This window comes from Eubalaena glacialis, chromosome 9 (genome assembly GCF_028564815.1).
Source record: "Eubalaena glacialis isolate mEubGla1 chromosome 9, mEubGla1.1.hap2.+ XY, whole genome shotgun sequence".
NCBI lineage: Eukaryota > Metazoa > Chordata > Mammalia > Artiodactyla > Balaenidae > Eubalaena > Eubalaena glacialis.
This window is the reverse complement of record NC_083724.1, coordinates 71,069,028-71,089,976: the sequence shown is the minus strand read 5'-3', so window position 1 is coordinate 71,089,976 and position 20,949 is coordinate 71,069,028. Positions and strand designations below refer to the sequence as shown.

The 20,949-nt window shown below is 33.7% G+C and overlaps 1 protein-coding gene across 1 annotated transcript in view; it reads right to left on the bottom strand.

The window, feature by feature from the left end:
• Window positions 1-20,949, bottom strand: part of FOCAD (focadhesin) — a 304,027-nt gene that overhangs the window by 155,942 nt on the left and 127,136 nt on the right. Inside the window, exons 12-15 of the mRNA XM_061200467.1 lie at window positions 6,299-6,403; window positions 5,799-5,900; window positions 5,141-5,271; window positions 3,143-3,269 (exon numbers count right to left, since the gene is read on the bottom strand). Of these exons, the coding sequence (XP_061056450.1) occupies window positions 3,143-3,269; window positions 5,141-5,271; window positions 5,799-5,900; window positions 6,299-6,403 (465 nt within the window). The remainder of the gene's footprint in view (window positions 1-3,142; window positions 3,270-5,140; window positions 5,272-5,798; window positions 5,901-6,298; window positions 6,404-20,949) is intronic.

Here is a 20,949-nt window from a genome sequence, read left to right as displayed (position 1 = left end):
CACAGCAAGATCTTTTTTGACCCACCTCCTAGAGTAATGAAAAGAAAAACAAAAATAAACAAATGGGACCTAATGAAACTTAAAAGCTTTTGCACAGCAAAGAAAACCGTAAATGAGATGAAAAGACAACCCTCAGAATGGGAGAAAATATTTGCAAACAAAGCAACTGACAAGGATTAATCTCCAAAATATACAAACAGCTCATGCAGCTCAATAACAAAAAAACAAACAACCCAATCAAAAAATGGGTGGAAAACCTAAATAGACATTTCTCCAAAGAAGACATACAGATGGCCAAGAGGCACATGAAAAGATGTTCAATATCACTAATTATTAGAGAAATGGAAACCGAAACTACAATGAGGTATCACCTCACACCGGTCAGAATGGCCAGAATCAAAAATCTACAAACAATGAGGGTGTGGATAAAAGGGAACCCTCTTGCACTGTTGGTGGGAATGTAAATTGATACAGCCACTATGTAGAGCACTATGGAGGTTCCTTAAAAAACAAAAAATAGAACTACCATATGACCCAGCAATCCCACTACTGGGCATATACCCTGAGAAAACCATAATTCAAAAAGAGTCATGTACCAAAATATTCATTGCAGCTCTGTTTACGATAGCCAGGACATGGAAGCAACCTAGGTGTCCATCATCGGATGAATGGATAAAGAAGATGTGGCACATATATACAATGGAATATTACTCAGCCATAAAAAGAAATGAAATGGAGGTGTTTGTAATGAGGTGGATGGAGTTAGAGTCTGTCATACAGAGTGAAGTAAGTCAGAAAGAGAAAAACAAATACAGTATGCTAACACATATATATGGAATCTAAGGGGAAAAAAAAAGGTCATGAAGAACCTAGTGGCAAGATGGGAATAAAGACACAGACCTACTAGAGAATGGACTTGAGGATATGGGGAGGGGGAGGGGTGAGATGTGACAGGGTGAGAGAGTGTCATGGACATATATACACTACCAAATGTAAAATAGATAGCTAGTGGGAAGCAGCCGCATAGCACAGGGAGATCAGCTCGGTGCTTTGTGACCACCTAGAGGGGTGGGATAGGGAGGGTGGGAGGGAGGGAGATGCAAGAGGGAAGAGATATGGGAACATATGTATATGTATAACTGATTCACTTTGTTATAAAGCAGAAGCTAACACACCATTGTAAAGCAATTATACTTCAATAAAGATGTTAAAAAAAAAAAAAGATACATGTACCCTCCCCCAATGTTCATTGCAGCACTATTTACAATAGCCAGGACATGGAAGCAATGTAAATGTCCATCGACAGATGAATGGACAAAGAAGATGTGGTACATATATACAATGGAATATTACTCAGATATAAAAAGGAACAAAAATGGGTCATTTGTAGAGATGTGGTTGGACCTAGAGTCTGTCATACAGAGTGACATAAATCAGAAAGAGAAAAATGAATATCGTATATTAATGCATATATGTGGAATCTAGAAAAATGATACAGATGAACCATTTTGTAGGGCAGGAATAGAGATGCAGCGGTAGAGATCAGACATGTGGACACAGGAAGGGATGGTGGGATGAATTGGGAGATTAGGATTGACATATATACACTACCATGTGTAAAATAGACAGCTAGTGGGAATCTGCTGTATAGCACTGGGAGCTCAGCTCGGTTCTCCGTGGTGACCTAGATGGGTGGGATGGGGGGGGGGGGGGAGGCCCAAGAGGGAGAGAATATATGTATGCATATAGTTGATTCACTTCATTGTACAGCAGAAACTAACACAACATTGTAAAGCAACTATTCCCCAATTTTTAAAAAAATCACATGATCATCTCTATAGACACAGAAAAAGCATGTGACAAAATTCAATATCCATTCATGACAGAAAATTTCATCAAAGTTCGTGTAAAAGGAACATATCTGAACATAATAAAGGTCAGTTATTATAAACCCACAGCTAACATCACACTCAATGGTGAAATGATGAAAAGCTGAAAGACTTTCCTCTAAATTAACAGATGAATGGATAAAGATGATGTGTGTGTGTGTGTGTGTGTGTGTGTGTGTGTGTATTCCAAATATACATAATGGAATATTACTCAGCCATAAAAAAGAATGAAATTCTGTAATTTGCAACAATGTGTATGAACCTAGAGAATATTATGCCTAGTAAAATAAGTCAGACACAGAAAGATAAATACTCTATGTTATCACTTATATGTGGAATCTAAAAGATAAAACAAATGACTGTATATAACGAAACAGAAACAGACTCACAGATACAGAGAACAAAGTAGTGATTACCAGTGGGGAGAAGGAAGGGAGGAGGAGGGAGGTAGGGCTATGGTATTAAGAGACACAAAATACTATGCATAAAATAAATAAGCAACAAGGATATATTGCACAGCACAGGGAAATATAGCCATTATTTTTTAATAACTTAAAGGGAGTATAATCTATAAAAGTATTGAATTAATATGTTGTACACCTGAAACTAATATGATATTATAAATCAAATATACTTCCATTAAAAAACAATAATAAAGCAGCTTACAAGGCTGCATAAAAATTTTTTTTACATAAAAAACTTTTGTTAGGTCAATGAATGATCTTTGATGTAATTACCACATTTCTCCAAAAGATTAAAGATTTCCTCTGCTGTGCTATAGTTTTGGGAGCTGTCTGAAGTTCAGAAGATGATTTAGAGACTTGGTTCTAATATCAGTCCATCCTACCCAGTCTGATCATTAGGAAAGAAAGGATCCTTTGCCAATCTTCAAGCCAACAAAAGTTTTTGCTGGCTATAAAACTGCCACTGGCCCATGCCGATTTCCTTACCTCCTCTGCTTCTAAGGCTCTCTAATCACAAAACCAAGAAGCAAATATACTCAAGAGTTCTCCTATAAGCATACTTCTCCTTCTATATTAACAAAAATAAATAACAACACGGAAGAATCTAAAGTCTGGTTTTCTTTAGCCTCTAGAAAAAGTCTACGTTTCAAGACTCCCCTCTACAAAGAATTTGTAAAGTAGACTGTCTTATTTCACTCTTCTGAACAAAAATCTCCTACATCCTTGTAACTACAATGCCTTGTAAATTATTTTCTTCCAAATTATACAAAACAACTCAAAAAAGCCCACCTCAGCCTGGCAGAGTGCATGAAGACCTTGTAACACCAAGGCTGCTGGAGTAGCTTGGTCAGGCTTAGTGCATTCATTCAACATCTGGGAAATAGCTGCCAACATATCTGCACCATGCTGATATGGCCTACAAGAAATGACAGTTTAGACACAAGATTAAAGCCAAAGAACTATATTACTACTCCAAGGTCTTTTGCCTGAACAAAAACATTAATGTTTTCCTTTACTCTTGTGCCTATCAAACGTTGACCCTCAACTAATAATACCATATGCTTTTGTTCAAAGATTTGCATCTTCATCATTTCTGCTGTAACTTCAGGCTCATTTTTGGTATTATTACCCAAAAAAGAAGACACTCCTTAACAAATTTTATTCTCCCTGAATCACAAAACCTATTGTCTGAATCGACAAAAACTCAAGTCTATAATAATAGTGAAAAGAACTGACTTACCTTATTGAGATCATCAGTAAAGCCAGGGATTTGAGATTAGAAGATGATTGGTCATAGCAGTATTACAAACTAAAGTGGGTATGCCTATCACAATAATGACGATAATGATAATGATGATAAAAATAATAATAATATGAATTATAACTGACTGAGCACTTACTTCATGCCAGGTACTATGCTGGATTCACTCACTCATCCTCCTCTCCTTCCTCTATCCCACATATATTGTGGTATCCCCAGAATGCTTTTAACTTCATAAAGTAATGCTCAGGTCTGCATTCTTTGTAACCCCTCAGCGATATAATACTTCTCTCTATTTAACAAAATATCAATTGAAAAAATTGCCTGACTGAATTCTATTGCTTCACTGTCCGCCAAATGGAAATCATTTAACAAAACTGGAAAAATTTGACGGATCTCGAGATGGTAACTGAAAGGTTCACTGAGTAAGTTTTCAACAGACTCTGATCTGGTCTGATGTTTAACGTCTCCTGAGCCTCAGCTTTAAGTATGTAAAACTAAAATGTCGGCTATCATCTCTAAATTTTTTCCATGCCAATACCTCAAGAGAATCTAATCTCTTAAGTCGTGGGTTAACACGTGTGTAACTTTAGACTAAGATGTTTTTTGTGCTGCCAAAAGGCTGAAGCTTAGAAAAGAGGCAGAACTGCTGAGGCCTAAATACATTCTAATCCAAGATTTTACTTGAAACGAAATCATCCACATTATCAGCATCTGGGCCAACCCATTCACTGCACAGCTTCAGGAAGTACCATTCACAGTGTCATCATTGACAAAAGTGAGAATGATGCTCCAAGAATTCTACAGTGCAGTGGCTCAATCAATATATGAAACTGCAGGATTATAACTCATTTCAAATGTATCAAATCTATTTCCTCTCTAAGATTTTGGCCTTACCCTAATTCAAGAAAATAGAAATCTGGCAAGGTGGAGCTTTGCTTAGTGTTATTTCAGTCTTGTCACCTCCTGCCTAGTTATTAACCCATAACCTAGAATAGCAGAGTCATCTCCCTAACATCTTCATGTCTTCCTAAACCCTAAAGCATACACAGGAATTCAAGGTCATTTCCCTCCTTGTAATAATTCCTATTAATTCCATTCAATGAGTTACGAATAAGGCCTTCTCTATTAAAACATCTTATAAAAATCAAGCATAACATAGGGAGAATATAAGAAAGAACAGTTTGACCGACAATCCACTGCTTAGGTTTCAGGAATTTATATATAGAAAAATAGAAAATGTAACATCATATGTTTTATTACAACATTAAATTATTACACAGAAAAGGATATATAAATAGCCTCTAAACCTAGATATAAGTCTAGACCTGAAAAGACATGCCTGCTACTCAAAGTTATTGTCTGATGTTGCTGAATTTTACAATCAGACAACTTGACTTTCATATTCATTTATTCTTACTCAAACATCCTCTGCCTATCTTTCCTCACTTCTTGCTTGCAATAAAAAAATTAAATGCAAAATAATATATCATGATATACATTCCCAGGCGTCAAGCATGTCTTACCTTTGCTTACATATATCTCTGATCGATGCTGCTTTAGCTATCAGTTTCTCCCATTGGACCTCCTTGCCCACAGACAGAGAGGGCACATCGGACATGGCCATGAAACGCTGCAGTTCAGGATAGACACGATCCTAAGAAGGCAATTTCACAAAAAAGGTAATTTCACAACTTGAGTTGAATAATAATTGTCTCCTTTTATGCAGCATTTTCACCTCTAAATCTTACATCTGCATTGCAAATTATAATGTGTTTCATCTAATCAGAAAAAAAGAATGCTGTTATGATTGCTGGGGATTTTCTTACAGATCCATGTACTGTTCACTTCATAAAACATGAAAAAAGTGGCAAAATCTCACTCTAATTACAAAGGCTCTAATCACTTATATTTCTATCACTTTTTCCACACAAATGGAAAAATAAATTTCAGAATTAAGGAAATAAGATTATTTTCTATTCTCAATTTCTCTCTGAGAGTCAATCACAACTGACTGAATTATAGATCAAAAGCACCACATTAAATCAAAACTTCTCAATGCAATCATTGATGTCACTCACTAATATTACTATATCAAAGCAGTGTCATGCATAATGACAAAATTAGCTTTCTTCAGTGAAAGAGACATGTTTAATACTCATACAAGTGTATATCTGAGCTTACCTGTTTTTCCCACAAAGAAGTCAACAAGCGCAAAGTGACAGCTTTTAGTTGAGGAGTGGTTCCAAGAAGTTGAATTACTCGTAGAATTTGTCCTATGCACACCTAGGAAACATTGAAGAAACTTTGGTTTCATAAATGCAAATGTGGATAACCCCAAGGTTACCAAAGGAACTTAAAAACCTCTGATTATAAAATAAAGACTGAAACGGAAGCTTACTACAGTATTACCCATCTTCTCAGAGGTTGGAGATAGCTTTGGGAGGAGCTAGTTAGCAATTCTGGGGGCATAAAGACCCAATCTCAGACAATAGCCAATGGGAAAACGTGATGAAAAAATGATTTTTAAAAATTAATTCTTAAATATTGTAACAATAATGTTTGGCCCAACAAGGGAAGCAGTGATCACGGCAAAATTAAAGGGTCAAAATTTCACATGACAACAAACAAAATTCATGTCTCACTTTCTTTTTGCCCCAAAGTAAGTTGCTTAATATACAAACCTTGTGAACACCAAGTGTAGGCAAAGTATACAAGATATCATTGTATAACACAGGTTCCAGTGGTCTTCCTAATTTGAACATCAAAACTGGAATCAGATTTGGTACCTAAAATGAATTTAAAGAACGTACAAATTATGCCTTTTAAAAGAAATCAATCTATAAAGCAATCATTATTTCATTTTTCTCCAAAGGAATACTATGAATATATATGAATTAAAAGCCTAAAAAAATGTCAGTTAGCCATTTGTTATTAATGGTAATTTCATAGTACCGCTAATATTCTATCTCTTTTATAATTACCTGTGAGCCCTTGTTCTATCCATTTATACACGTATACATATTACAGGGGTTTTTGGTGTTAAAAAAATGCTTTTCTTAAACAACTATGACATTAACTCTCCGCAATACAAAAATAATTAATATATATCCTGCCCTAAAGAAGCTTACAGTTGTAATGAGTAGCATAGTGAAATATTCAATGGTTATTCCAATGTAAAATAATTAAAGCCAATTGTAATGTAGGGGGGTTAATGGACAAAAATTTCCCTCCACGTTCATACTTCAATCCCTATGCATGACACAATAAAATAAGAAGAGCAAAATCATTTGTGGATCAAAAGACTTAATATTGTTAAAACGGTACTATTTCCCAAAAACATCTACATATTCAATGCAATCCCTATCAAAATCCCAGGTAGCCTCTTTGCCAAAATTCAGAAATTGATCCTAGAATTCATTTGAAAACAAGGGATCCTGAAGAGCCAAAACAATCTTCAAAAGGAACAAAGTTTGAAGATTCAACCTTCCCAAATTCAAAATTTATTACAAAGTTACAGCAGTCAAAATAGTGTGGTACTGACATAAGGATATAAATATAGATCAATGAAACAGAACTCAGAGTCTAGAAATAAATCCTTACATTTAAGTCAATTGATTTTAGACAGAAAGGCCAAGAAAATACAATGCAGAAAGAAGAGTCTCTTTGAAAAATGGTGTTTGATTTTGACAACTGTATTTCCATATGCAAAAGAATTAATTTGGACCCCCTTCCTCACACCACATGTAAAAATTAACTCAAAATAGATTTCAGACCTGAATGTAAGAGCAAAAGCTGTAAAGCTCTTAAAGAAAATATAGGAGTAAATCTTTGTGACCTTGAGTTAGGCAAAGCCTTCTTAGATATGACACCAAAAGCATGAGCAACAAAAGAAAACAAAACATTTCATCAAATTACAAATATTTGTCCTTCAAAAGATGCTATAAAGAAAATGAAAAGAACACACAGAATGGAAGAAAATATGTGCAAATCATATATCTAATGAGGAACTTACATCCAGAATATATCAAGAATTCGTACAACTCCATAATAAAGGACAAATAACTCAATTTTAAAAGAGCAAAGGATCTAAAAGGATACTTCTCCAAAGAAGATAAACAAATGGCCAAAAAAAACACAAAAAGATACTCAATTAGCATTAGCCACGACATAAATGCAAATCAAAATCAAATGACGCATGACTTCATACCCAATAGGATGGCTTGAAACCATAGCAAGTGTTAGCAAGGATGTGGAGAAATTGGGACCTTCATACACTGCCAGTGGGAGAGTGAAATGGTGCAGCCCCTTTGGAAAACAGTCTGACAGTTTCTCAACTGGCTAAACAGAATTACCATATGATCTAGTAACTGTACTCCTAAGTACCGACCCAAGAGAAATTAAAACATATATCCACACAAAAACTTGTACGTGAATGTTCACAGAGGTATAATTTATAATAGCCAAACAGTGGAAACAACCCAAATATCCATCAACTGATGAAGGGATAAATAAAATACAGTATAACCATATGATAGAATATTATTCTGCCATGAAAAAGGAATCAACATGGATGAACCATGAAAACATCAAGTGAAGTAAAAGAAGCCAGTCACAAAAGCCCACATATTATATGATCCATTTATATGAAATGTCCAGAATATGCAAATCTACAGAGACAGAAAGTAATTGCTTAGGATCGGAGAGGTGTAGGAGAAAATGGGGAGTGATTGCTAATGCGTACAATGTTTCTTTTGGTGGTGATGAAAATGTTCTTAAATTATCTGTCATTATGTTTGCACAATTCTGTGAATATACTAAAAGTCACTTTGTACACTTTGAATGAATTAATTAAATGGCATGTGAATTATATATTATAAATATATATTTATATGTATATTTTATTATTTTTATTTTTTTTAATAAATATATAAAACTATATTTTAAAATCATTAAGCGAACACCTATTATGAGCAAGGATCTCTACTTGATGGCACAAAATGTAATGCCAAAAAAATTTTATTTTCCTTATAGTGCATTTGACAAGTTTGTTGCCCAGAAATAGATAAATTTCCTCTATCTGCTGTAGTCTTAGAAAACTTGTTCCTTCTAAGCTTAGAAGACATCTATTTTAATCCAATCTCAAGAAGGAAAAAAAAAATCCTCATAACCCTACCAAGAAAAAAGTGACAGTTAAACACTGACTCATTAATGGGCCTGACCATCACATACCACAGCGGCATTTGGAGCTACACATGTAATGGCTACAGACACACAACACACAGCCAGAATTTATGATGTTTTTAACAACTGCTGGGGCTCTATTGGAACAGAAGTTCCAGCACCCTCACCCTGAGCAAACGAAAGGAAACAAATTTTTGAATTGGCTTTTTAATTCCCCATTTTAATTAAAAAAGGTTATCTTAGATTGCACTGCACAGGTCTCAATGAATTACTCCTTCTGGGAAGATCTCTACCAAGACACTTTGACAGATTCTTAGTTCTGAGAAGGGCAATCAGTACATATAGTGGCATTTTACAAAATAGTGTATTTAATTATATGGCTTTTAACAAATGTTTTAATTATATTGTCAGGAAAGAAATAAAGTATTCTACTTATGCTAAAGAGTACACCTCCTTCATGATCCTCAGACCTAAAGAAGTATGTAAGGGTGTTTAGTTTTCTCTGGTAAGTTCAGAAATTAAAAAACAAAGTGGGAAATTTTTACAGCAAATAATCTTAGACTTAGATCTTGAGGCTATTCTAGTTCATATTAAATTCTCAAATCAATGGAAAAACAAAATAGGTGTTATTTCATTAGGAAAACACAGATATAGATATATATGTGTGGAAAACATTTTTTGCATAAAGTCTGAGCTGTTGTTTTCCAAATGAAAAGACATGTATGTGTATTTATTGATTTACTTGAGATGTCATTATGGGCTCTTGATTCCTCTGCTCTTGAGTCTTCTATTCTCTGGAAGCAAAACAAGAGAATGAATACTCTGCCTTTACCTTAAATTTAAAATAAGCTGGCAAGTGCCCTATAATTCACTGTCTCGAGACCTCCTGGTTTCATACAACTCAATGTTTTCTCTCCCTCCTTCAGAATTCAAGTCCTTGATTTAAAAAATTTGATTTCAAATGATGGAATCATTAAGGAAACCCCTCCCATAAGACTATCAGCAGGTTTCTCAGCAGAAATCTTGTAGGCCAGACGGGCATGCAGAATGATATATTCAAAGTGCAAACAAACAAACAAAAAAACCCAGCCAACTAAGAATACTATATCCAGCAAAACTTTCTTTCAAATATGTAGGAGAAATACTTTTTTAGATAAACAAAAGCTGAGGGAGTTCATTCACTAGGCCTCCCTTACAAGAAATGCTAAAGAAAGTCCTTCAAGTTGAAAGGAAAGAACATTAGACTGCAACATAAAAATATATGAAAGTATAAAGCTCAGTGATAAAGGTAAATGTATAGAAAAATATAGAATACTGTAATATGTCACTTTTAATACCAGAATAGGAGATAAAGACATAAATATAAATAGCTAACTATAAAGATATGTTAATGGATACACAACATAAAAAGATGTAAGTTGTGACATCAATACCATAAAGTGTGTGGGGGGGTGAAAAAGTAGAACTTTTACATGCAATTAAAGTTAAGTTATTATCAGCTTAAAATAGGCTATTATAACTGTAAGGTGGTTTCAGTTAAGTGCCATGGCAACCACAAAGAAAATAGCTATAGAAGATACACAAAAGATAATGAGTAAGGAATCAAAGTATTTCACTACAAAAAAATCAACAAAACACAAAGTAAGACTGAAAGAGAGGAAAAGAGGGACACAACAGCTGTAATTCAGACAAAAACCAGTTAACAAAATGGCATTACATCCTTCCTGATCTATAATTACTTTAAATGTAAATGGATTAAACTCCCCAATCAAAAGACAGAGTGTCTAAAAGTTAAAAGACAAGATACAACTAAATGCTGTCTACAAGAGATTTACTTTATATTTCAGGACACACATAGGCTAAAAATAAAATGACAAAAAAAGATACTCTATGCAAATAGTAACCTCTAAAAGAAAGCAAGGATAGCATAACTTATACCATACAAAATAGACTAAGTCAAAAACTGTCACAAGAAACAAAGACGAACATTATATAATGATAAAAGAGTCAATTCACCAGGAAGTTAAACAATTATAAATATATATGTACCCAACATCAGAGCCTTATATGTATGCTCAAATATACAAAGCAAACATTGACAGAACTGAAGGGAGAAATAGATACCAACACATATAATAGTAGATTTCATTACTCCACTTTCAATAATAAATAGAACATCCAGACAGAAGATCAATAAGAAAACAGAGGACATGAACAACACTATGGACCAAATGAAACTAACAGACATATACAGAACATTCCATCCAACAGCAAGAAAATACAAATTCTTCTCAAGTGCATACACAACATTCTCCAGGAAAGATCACATGTTAGGTCACAAAATAACAAATTTAAGAAGACTGATATCATACTAAGTATCTTTTCTTACCACAGTGGAATGAATCTAGAAGTAAATATTAGTAAGAACACAGGAAAATTCACAAATATACGGAAACTAAATAACACACTGCTCATCAACAGATGAATGGATAAAAAACATGTGACATACACACACACACACATATATATATACACACAATGGAATACTACTCAGCCATAAATAAAGAATAAAATTTTGCCATTTGCAACAAAATGGATGGACCTGGATGGTTTATGCTTAATGAAATAAGTCAGACAGAGAAAGACAAATACTGTATGTTATCACTTACGTGTAGAATCTAAAAAATAAAGCAAACTAGTAAATATAACAAATAAGAAACAGATTAACAGATATAGAGAACAAACTAGTCATTACTGGTGGGAAGAGGGAAGGGGGAGGGGCAATATAAGGATAGGGGATTAAGTTTATACAAACTACTATGTATAAAATAAATAAACTACAAGGATATATTGTACAGCACAGAGAATCTAGCCAATATTTTATAATTACTATAAATGGAGTATAATCTATAAAAATTTTGAATCACTATGTTACACACCTGAAACTAGTGTAATAGTGTAAATCAACTATATTTCAATTTTAAAAAAGAAAGAAAAAGTATCTCAAATAAACACTCTAACCTTATACCTCAAGGAACTAGAAAAAGAAGAATAAACTAAGTTCAAAGTTAGCAGAGGGAAGGAAATAATGAAAATTAAAGCAGAAATAAATGAAGTAAATAATAGAAAAAAATCAACAAAATTAAAAGTTAGTATTTTAGAACATCAACAAAATTGACAACCCTTTAGCTAGACTAAGAAAAAAAGACAGAAGACTCAAATAAAATCAGAAATGAAAGAAGAGACATAACTGATACCAAAACAATACGATGGATTTTGAGACAACCATATACAATTATACTACAATAAATGGGATAACCTAGAAGAAAAGGCTAAATTCCTAGAAATATACTTCTCACCAAGACTGAATCATGAAGAAATAGAAAATCTGAACAGACCAATTATAAAGAAGGAGATTGAATCAGCAATCAAAAACCTCCCAACATAGAAAAGCCCAGGACCAGATAACTTCGTATGTGAATTCTACCAAACATTTAAAGAAGAATTAACACCAATCCTTAAACTCGTCCCTAAAAATTGAAGAGGTGGGAACACTTCTGGACTCATTTTATGAGACCAGCATTATTCTCATACTAAAACCAGACAAAGACATTACAAGAAAAGAAAACTACAGGCAAACATCCCTAATGAACACAGATGCAAAAAGACTCAACAAAATACTAGCAAACGGAATTCAACAACACATTAAAAGGATCAAAAATCATGACTAAGTGGGATTTATCCCTGGGGTGCAAGGATGGTTCAACATGAAAATCAATCAATGTTATAAACTACATTAATAGAATGAAAGATAAAATCACATGATCATCTCAACAGTCACAGAAAAAGTGTTTGACAAAACTCAGCACACTTTCATGACAAAAACATTCACTGAACTAGGAATGGAAGAAAATAACCTCAAAATAATAAAGGCTCTATGACTATGAAAAGCCCACAGCTAATATCATACTGAAAAGTAAAAACGAAAAACTTTTCCTCTAAGATCAGGAACAAGGCAAGGGTGCCCACTCTTGCCATTTCTATTCATCATAGTACCAGAAGTTCTAGGCAGAACAACTAGGTAAGAAAAAGAAATGAAAGTCATCCAAATCAGAAAGGAAAAAGTAGGGACTTCCCTGGTGGTCCAGTGGTAAAGAATACGCCTTCCAATGCCGGGAACGTGGGTCCGAACCCTAGTCACAGAACTAAGATCCCACACGTCACAGGGCAACTAAGCCCGCGGGCCACAACTACTGAGCCCACGTACTTCAACTAGAGAGCCCGCATGCCACAACTACAGAGCCCATGTGCTCTGGAGCCCGCACGCCACAACTAGAGAGAGAAAACCTGCACACCACAACTAGAGAGAAGCCTGCGTGCCACAACGAAGAGCTTGCGCACCACAATGGAGGATCCTGCATGCCGCAACAAAGATCCTGCGTGCTGCAACTGAGACCCAACACAGCCAAAAAAGAAAAAAAAAAGAAAGAAAGGAGGAAGTAAAATTATCTCTGTGACAACATGATCTTATATGTAGAAAACTCTAATGATTCCACACACCAAAAAGTTAATTAAAACTAATAAATAAATTCAGGAGAGTTGCAGGATACAAAACAAACATTAAAAATCAGTTGTGTTTCTATACACTAACAATGAACAATCCAAAAAGAAAATTAAGGAAACAATCGCATTTACAATAGCTCAAAAAGAATAAAATACTTAGGAATAAACTTAACTACAAGGTTAAAGACTTGAATATTGAAAACTACAAAACATTGCTTAAAGAAATTAAAGACAACACAAATAAATGTAAGGAAATCTTGTGTTCATAGACCTGAAGACCTAATATTGTTAAAATGTCCATACTACCCATAAAAGTCTACAAATTCAATGTAATCCCTGTCAAAATCCCAATGGAATTTTATTTTTGCACAATAGGAAAACAATCATAAAATTCATATGGAACCACAAAGGACCCTGAATAACCTCAAAACATATTACAAAGTTACAGTAATCAAAACAGTATGATACTGGCACAAGGACAAACATATAAACCAATGGAATAGAATAGAGGGTCCAGAAATAAACCTATGTATATACGGTCAATTAATTTATGACACAGAAGCCAAGGATATACAATGGGGAGAGGATAGTCTCTGCAACAAATCCAGGGAAAACTGGATATCTGCATGCAAAAGAAGGATATTGGACCCTTATCTTACACCATATGCAAAAATCAACTCGAAATGAATTAAAGACTTAAACATAAGACCTGAAACTATAAAACTCCTAGAAGAAAACATAGGGTAAAAACTTCCTAACTTTGCTCCTGGCGTTGATTTCTTGTATATGACACCAAATGCACAGGCAACAAAAGCAAAAACAGACAATTGGGCCTCCTTCAAACTGAAAAGCTTCTGTACAGCCAAGAAAACATAGTAAAAAAAGGCAACCTATGGAATAATAAAAAAATTTGCAAACCATATATCTGATAAGGGGTTAATACCCAAAATATATCAGGAAACCCTATAATTCAACAACAAAAATATAAACAAACAAATAACCTGATTTAAAAAAAATGAGCAAAGGATTTGAATAGACATTTTCCAAAGAAGAAATACAAATGGCCACAGGTATATGAAAAGATGCTTAATATCACTAATCATCAGGGAAATGCAAATCAAAACCACAGTGAGATATCACCTCACACCTGCTAGAATGGCCATTATCAGTAAACTAGAAAATAACAGGTGTTGGCAAGGATGTAGAAAAACTGGAATCCTTGTACACTGTTGGTAGAATGTAAAATGGTGCAGTCACTATGAAAAACAGTATGGAGGTTCCTCAAAAAATTAAAAATAAAACTAACATATGATCCAGCAATCCCACTTCTGGGAATTCAGGACAGGCAGTAGTCTCTTTTAAAATTTATTCACAAAAAAACATTAACTGCTCAGTTGCTATTAGCTGCCTGTTCTGAAACAAGAGTCTTTTTTATTGAAACACAATTTTCTGTAATATTTTATGGAATATAAATACACTTGAATTGTTTGACTTGTTTAACTTGGCACTGTTAGTTTTTATAATAAAATACACATGAGTATTTTAAAATGTTTCAAATAACTGAAATATTTCAAAGGAATTGAAATCAGGATCTCAAAGAGATATTAGCACCCCCATGTTCACTGCAGCATTATTGACAATAGCTAAGAGATGGAAATAACCTAAATATCCATCAGTGGATGGATGGATAAATAAAATGTGGTATATACATACAATGGAATATTACTCAGCCTTAAAAAAGGAAATCCTGTCATATACTACAGTATGGATAAATCTTGAGGACATTATGCTATGTGAAACAAGCCAGTCACAGAAGGACAAATATCACATGGTTCTACTTGTATAACTATCTAAAGTAGTCAGTCTTAAAAAAAGAAAGTAGAATCGTGGTTGTCAGGGGCTGGGGGAAGGGGGAAATGGGGACTTGCTGTTCAATGGGTACAGATATTCAGTCTTGCAAGATGAAAAATTGTATACAGTATACCTAACATTTTGATAAGAAGGTATATTTCATGTTACGTGTTTTTCACCACAATTTTAAAAAGAACCATGGGATTGTTTTTTAAGAGTCAGAAGAGTCTTGTTGAGTTCATTTAGGTAAATGACTTTATATTACAGATGATGGAAGTGAGGCACAGAGGGATCACAAAGTTAGTTGGTGGCAGAATGAGGATGGAAGTCAACGTCTCAGTTCACCCCTCTATTCTATTCTGGCGGAAATGAAAATGATAGTAGGTTCCAGGCTGTACATAATAGGATAAAGAGCTATTATGTAAGTCTTCTCCCTATAATCAGACAAAACATACAGAAAAAGTAAGCAGGAGAGACAAGAACCAGTACCTACCTGGAGTCAATCACATAAAGAACAGAGTAGAAAAATTTAACTCTGGATTCCACGAAAAATATCCATGTTGGCAACACTGTATGAGGCTACACAGAAAGTAGCATAATCTTTCAGAGAGTTCTATAATGAAAATCATGAGTAGTGCTATCCACTTATAAATTGAGAAATACAAAGGGCTTTGTTATTATTCATTTTAGTTTTCAGATGAGAGCTATAATAAATGTTTATAACTACCCTCTTTTTAAAAAGCATGAGACTCATACTTTAATACTACATAAGAGGTATAGCTATAAATTAGTATTAAAAATTAAGATACCAGTGAAAAAAATAATTCAAGGCATGATCATCTTATGGAAGTAAGAGGCAAAAATCCAAAGCAATATCTGGTTTTCTTTAACTTTTTAGACTTATGTTTTACAAAACTAGACCTGAACTACAAAAGCACATTCTTAGATCATATTTTGTACATATCCGTAGATAAGTGCTGAACCATCTTTGCACAAGACTCTCTCCTGTGAAAAAATGGAAGTAATCTATGTACACAAGTGTATTTGCCATTTATAAAACAGTGGTAAGATAACAGTATGTGTTAAGTTAGAAATGAAAAGATAAAACATGAATTAAAAAAAAACTTTTTATTGAAGTATAGTTGATTTAAAATACTGTGTTAGTTTCAGGTGTACTACACAGTGATTCAGAAAAACATGAAATTTTATAAAACAAAGAGTGAATATGCTAGGATGGTACATATAAAAACAAAAGCATAAATACATTCTTTAATAATTTTAACATTGAAAGACATTTTTAAAAATTATTTATTCTACAAAAAAGGGGCATAATGTACTATGATTTTTTTAACATTAGTTAATTCCACCTTCCTCAATTATTTGACATGTCTACTTTGGTTTCTACTTATTATTTAAGTAATACAGTGAAAAGCAGTCCATTGAGGGACGTGCTGAAAAACTAATCGTTTCTTTTACTTGTAAGGAATCTGCAGAAACGCAGCAACATTACAGAAACGTAAACACAATATAATTTTTTCCTTCTGTGGTTCATATCACAGCATTATAATTAAATAAGTGGTCTAGGGTCTTGAAGTTTAACCTTTGAGAGTCAGATAAGGTCAAGGGAAGATAGGTATCTAGAATATTGTCCCCACTGGGCAATCTTCTTTCTATCTGATATTCACTCTAGCCTTATTCCAGTTCAGCCTGAGCATCTGATCCATAATGACTCCTCCAACAGTAACAGCTAACATCTATTGAACAGCGACTGTAAATGATCTCCTTAGCACTTTATAGAAATCATGATTATCATCATGTTTGAAACAACAAAACTGAAGCTTGTTGTAAAGGCCAAATAATGTGCTCAAGGTAACAGAGCTAGTACATACTGGAGGTAGCACTAGAACAAAGCAATTTAACTCTGAAGAGCCCAGGTACTTGCCACTTTGCCTTACCAAAAGTAGGGATGGCATCTTCCTCACCTTTGAATCTCAGGTTCCAGCATACCGTAAGTGCTTTTAGAATGCATAAACTACTCCTAATTTCTTTATCTGCTCAAATTCTATTTGCAAGATGGATCTTATAATAGTGTTGCAGCTATTTCATTTGGTACCCAATTATTAAAAGCCTACCACTTGCAAAGAAAAGTACTTAAAGATAGTACTCTGACCAAATTAACTTTGAATCAGAAAAATTTACCTGTTAGGTAAGTGTTACCAGGATATCAAAATGTTACCAGGACGTCTTCAGAATCTCAGGTAAGAATTTCCCAGTACATAGAAAATTAAGTTCAGCAACACAGGAGCTCCAAAGTATGGAAAAAAAAGAGGAGATACCACAAACTAGAATGGATAAAGTCAAGTATCATATCACTTGAGGAGTCTGAAATACCTGGAAGAAAATAATCATGACCTTTCTCAACCTAAACTTAATTTCTAGGTTAGCCTCCTTAGTCTTCTGAATTTAATTATCTCTCAGAGTCTGGCAATTTATGTATTTAGCACATGGTATAAGAAGACTTAAATTATAAAGTAATAGTCACGCTATTAGTATGTAATCACCAGTGGGAAAAAGGAGTATAACCACAACTTCTTTCAATTGCTAACATTTTAACAACTTGCTATAAATAACTATAATGACTGAATTCCTACAAGTATAAAATTTCCTTTCTAAAAAAAAGTCGGTTTTACATTTCTATCATGGTAAGATCTAAAGCTTTGGTAGTCTGACTGGTAGAACAAAAGTGAAAAGCCAATATCCTGTAAGTAAAGTATAATGTGTGTATTTTTCCTTTCAATTCAGTACAGTCGATTTCTACTACCGTATATGTCACTGGCAATGAGTCTTAAGTCGGAGTTGAAAGGAGGAGTCTGAATGCCCTCCAACAATGAGATATAATTAAATACAGCTCAGCGAGATAAGCAACTATGTAATAAAACTAGAGAGAGTCAATGCTTTTGAATTTATTAAAATAGTACATTGCTCAAGGATTCCAAAGCTATGACAGTCAGATCAATTTACTGGAATATGAAAAACTATGCAAGACTGACAATGGTAAACATGAGCCAATTCATACTACATTTGAGGGAAAAAAAGATTAAATGGCCAATACAAATTGGCTGAACATAAAGTATGACTCCAAATCCTCACTTTCCTTCTTCAGTGACAAAAAAACCTTTGAAGTATAAATAAGTGGTAGATATTTTATACCATGAATTGTATTTATAAGGTCCCAATTCAGTCTCAAATGAAAGGCTTAACATTAAATAGAGTTTACATGAATAATGGTAAACAAATGACCTGACTAGAAAGCTATATTAACCAAAAAGATTCACACCCAGAATGAAGTAAAATTAATGAAAAAAGCCAGAAACATAAAAAAGGATTGATATAAATGTCTTGCAACAATGAATAAGAAGACATTCAATTGCTTGGAGTAGACAGTGTATTGTTAAGGAATGACAGAAAACAGATTTAGTAAACTCCTATCCTGCATAATCTTCTGCATCAAGGAAAAATATTAGACTAGAGAGATGAATGTTAGTAAGAAAACACTGACAGTGACACCCATGATAGAAGCAGACAGTACAAACCGATAGAAAAAAAAAAAAAGATGATGATGATTAATCCATGAATGGTTTTTAGAAAAACTGATAAAACTGATTATTAACGGGGAGGAGAAATCCTAACACATTACCACGTAAGAAAAAAATTCCAAATGGATTCAGGAATTAAATATCAAAGAGAAATAATGATAAAGAATCTAGAAGAAATGTTAAGTGAATATTTACATGCCCTCTAGAAAGAAAACAGCTCACTATGCATTAAAACAATGAAAGTAAAGATGGTTACAATTCAAGAACATTTAGAAAACAAAAAGAGCTATTGAATTTAAACACATATTAGCACAACAAAAAAATTCAACAATAGTTGAAAGATAAAGTTAAGGAAATTCTCCTCAAAAGTGGAGTAAAAATGTAGAGAGAAGAAAATAGGGGAACAAAAGATAAGAAAAACGTAAGACCAGTACAGAATTCAAGGTCCAAGCAAGAGAAGTTCTAGAAAGAAAGAGCAAGGTCAACAGAGGGAAAGAAATTAATGACAAAATAACAAAGAAAATTCCCCAGAATTCAAGGACCTGGATTTCCAGATTAAAAGAGCCACCAGTTATCCAGTACAACAGAGGAAAAAAGATTCACACTAATACACATCAGCATTGAAATTACAGAGTATTGGGGCAAAGAGAAGATTCTGAAAGCTTCCAGAGAGGAAAAATAAAAACAAAAATTAGGTTCACATAAATATATACTCAGGATTTCAGGAATCAGAATAACTTTGGATTTCTCCACAGCAACACTGCAACCTATAGAAGCAGTGGAAGAAACCAAACAAGATTTTGAAGAAAAATGGGTCCCAATGCAGAATTCTACACCCAGACTAACCCAATCTCTGCCACACAGTAAAGCACTCACTAACAGTCAGCTATGAAAAAGAAAACACACACACACACACACACACACACACACGATTTTTTACCAGTGATTTGATACTTGAAATAAAGAATGCAAAAATTCTTAAGATACATAAAGATTTCCCCCTCCAAAATGGACAAAGCACATATATCTAAAACTCAAAGAGAAAAAGAAAAGGAGTGAATAAAAACTTTAAATCTCACTATTAATTTTTAAAACTGAAAATTATAACAAGGTAATTTTCTCACATACTAAAGTTTAAAATATTTTTAAATTCTAAAACAATGTAAACATACAGTGAAACAGATATTCTCACACAATTATGGGGGAGTAAAAGGTGATACAATGTTTCTAAACAGAAAAATTTCAAACTTCATTTAAGAAGTTTAGCTCTAATCTGGGATTTGCTTCAAAATAACAGTTCTGAGTTGGGGACTGGAGAATGGAGAGTACAAAAGATACAGGCCAGCTATGGAATGATAACTGTTGAGGCTAAGGGATGGATTCATCAGGTTTATTATACTATCTATCCACTTTTGAATATGTTTGAAATTTTTCATAATAAAACATTAAAAATCTTCTAATCTAGGAATCTCATTACATAAATGTATTTTTTTTTAAAATCAGAAATTCAATAAAATTTAGGAGACAAGATTCCCCCCAATATACATACAATATCATGTCAGAGTAAATCAGCTAAAAAAAAAGCAAAACACAATAAAAACCTCCATATTATAAAACACCAATACAATGTGGAAAACATATGCCAGGAAAAAAAAAATACTGTAAATAGAATTTGTTGTTATAACCACAAAGAAAAAAGGGCAAAGAGAAACAGAAAACTCTGTGTTCCTGTACTACAGAAGAATTGAAGACAGACAATAGTTACCTGTGAATATTTAAAGGGTAACATATATAGGACAAACTAGGTTTGTTTCATGTAATCCCAAGGCCCAAACTGAAGGGCATATTTGGGTTTAATATGGAAAAGAAGTTTTAAGAGAAATTTTTAGAGAATTGAGTGGGATGCCTCAGGAGGCACTAAGTTTTCTGTAACCAGAGGTGCTCAATAAGAGAATGATAACCACCTACTGAGGAGATGTTTAAGGCATATGTATATATTTGATATACTCAAATATCAAAAAGGAGAATATGAGAGGAAATTGTCAGGACCTACTACTTAAAAATATAAAACATAGCCCAAATTAATCAAGATTTAAGTAAGTATTTGTGCAGAAAAGAGTTAACATAGCAGGCTTGAGAAT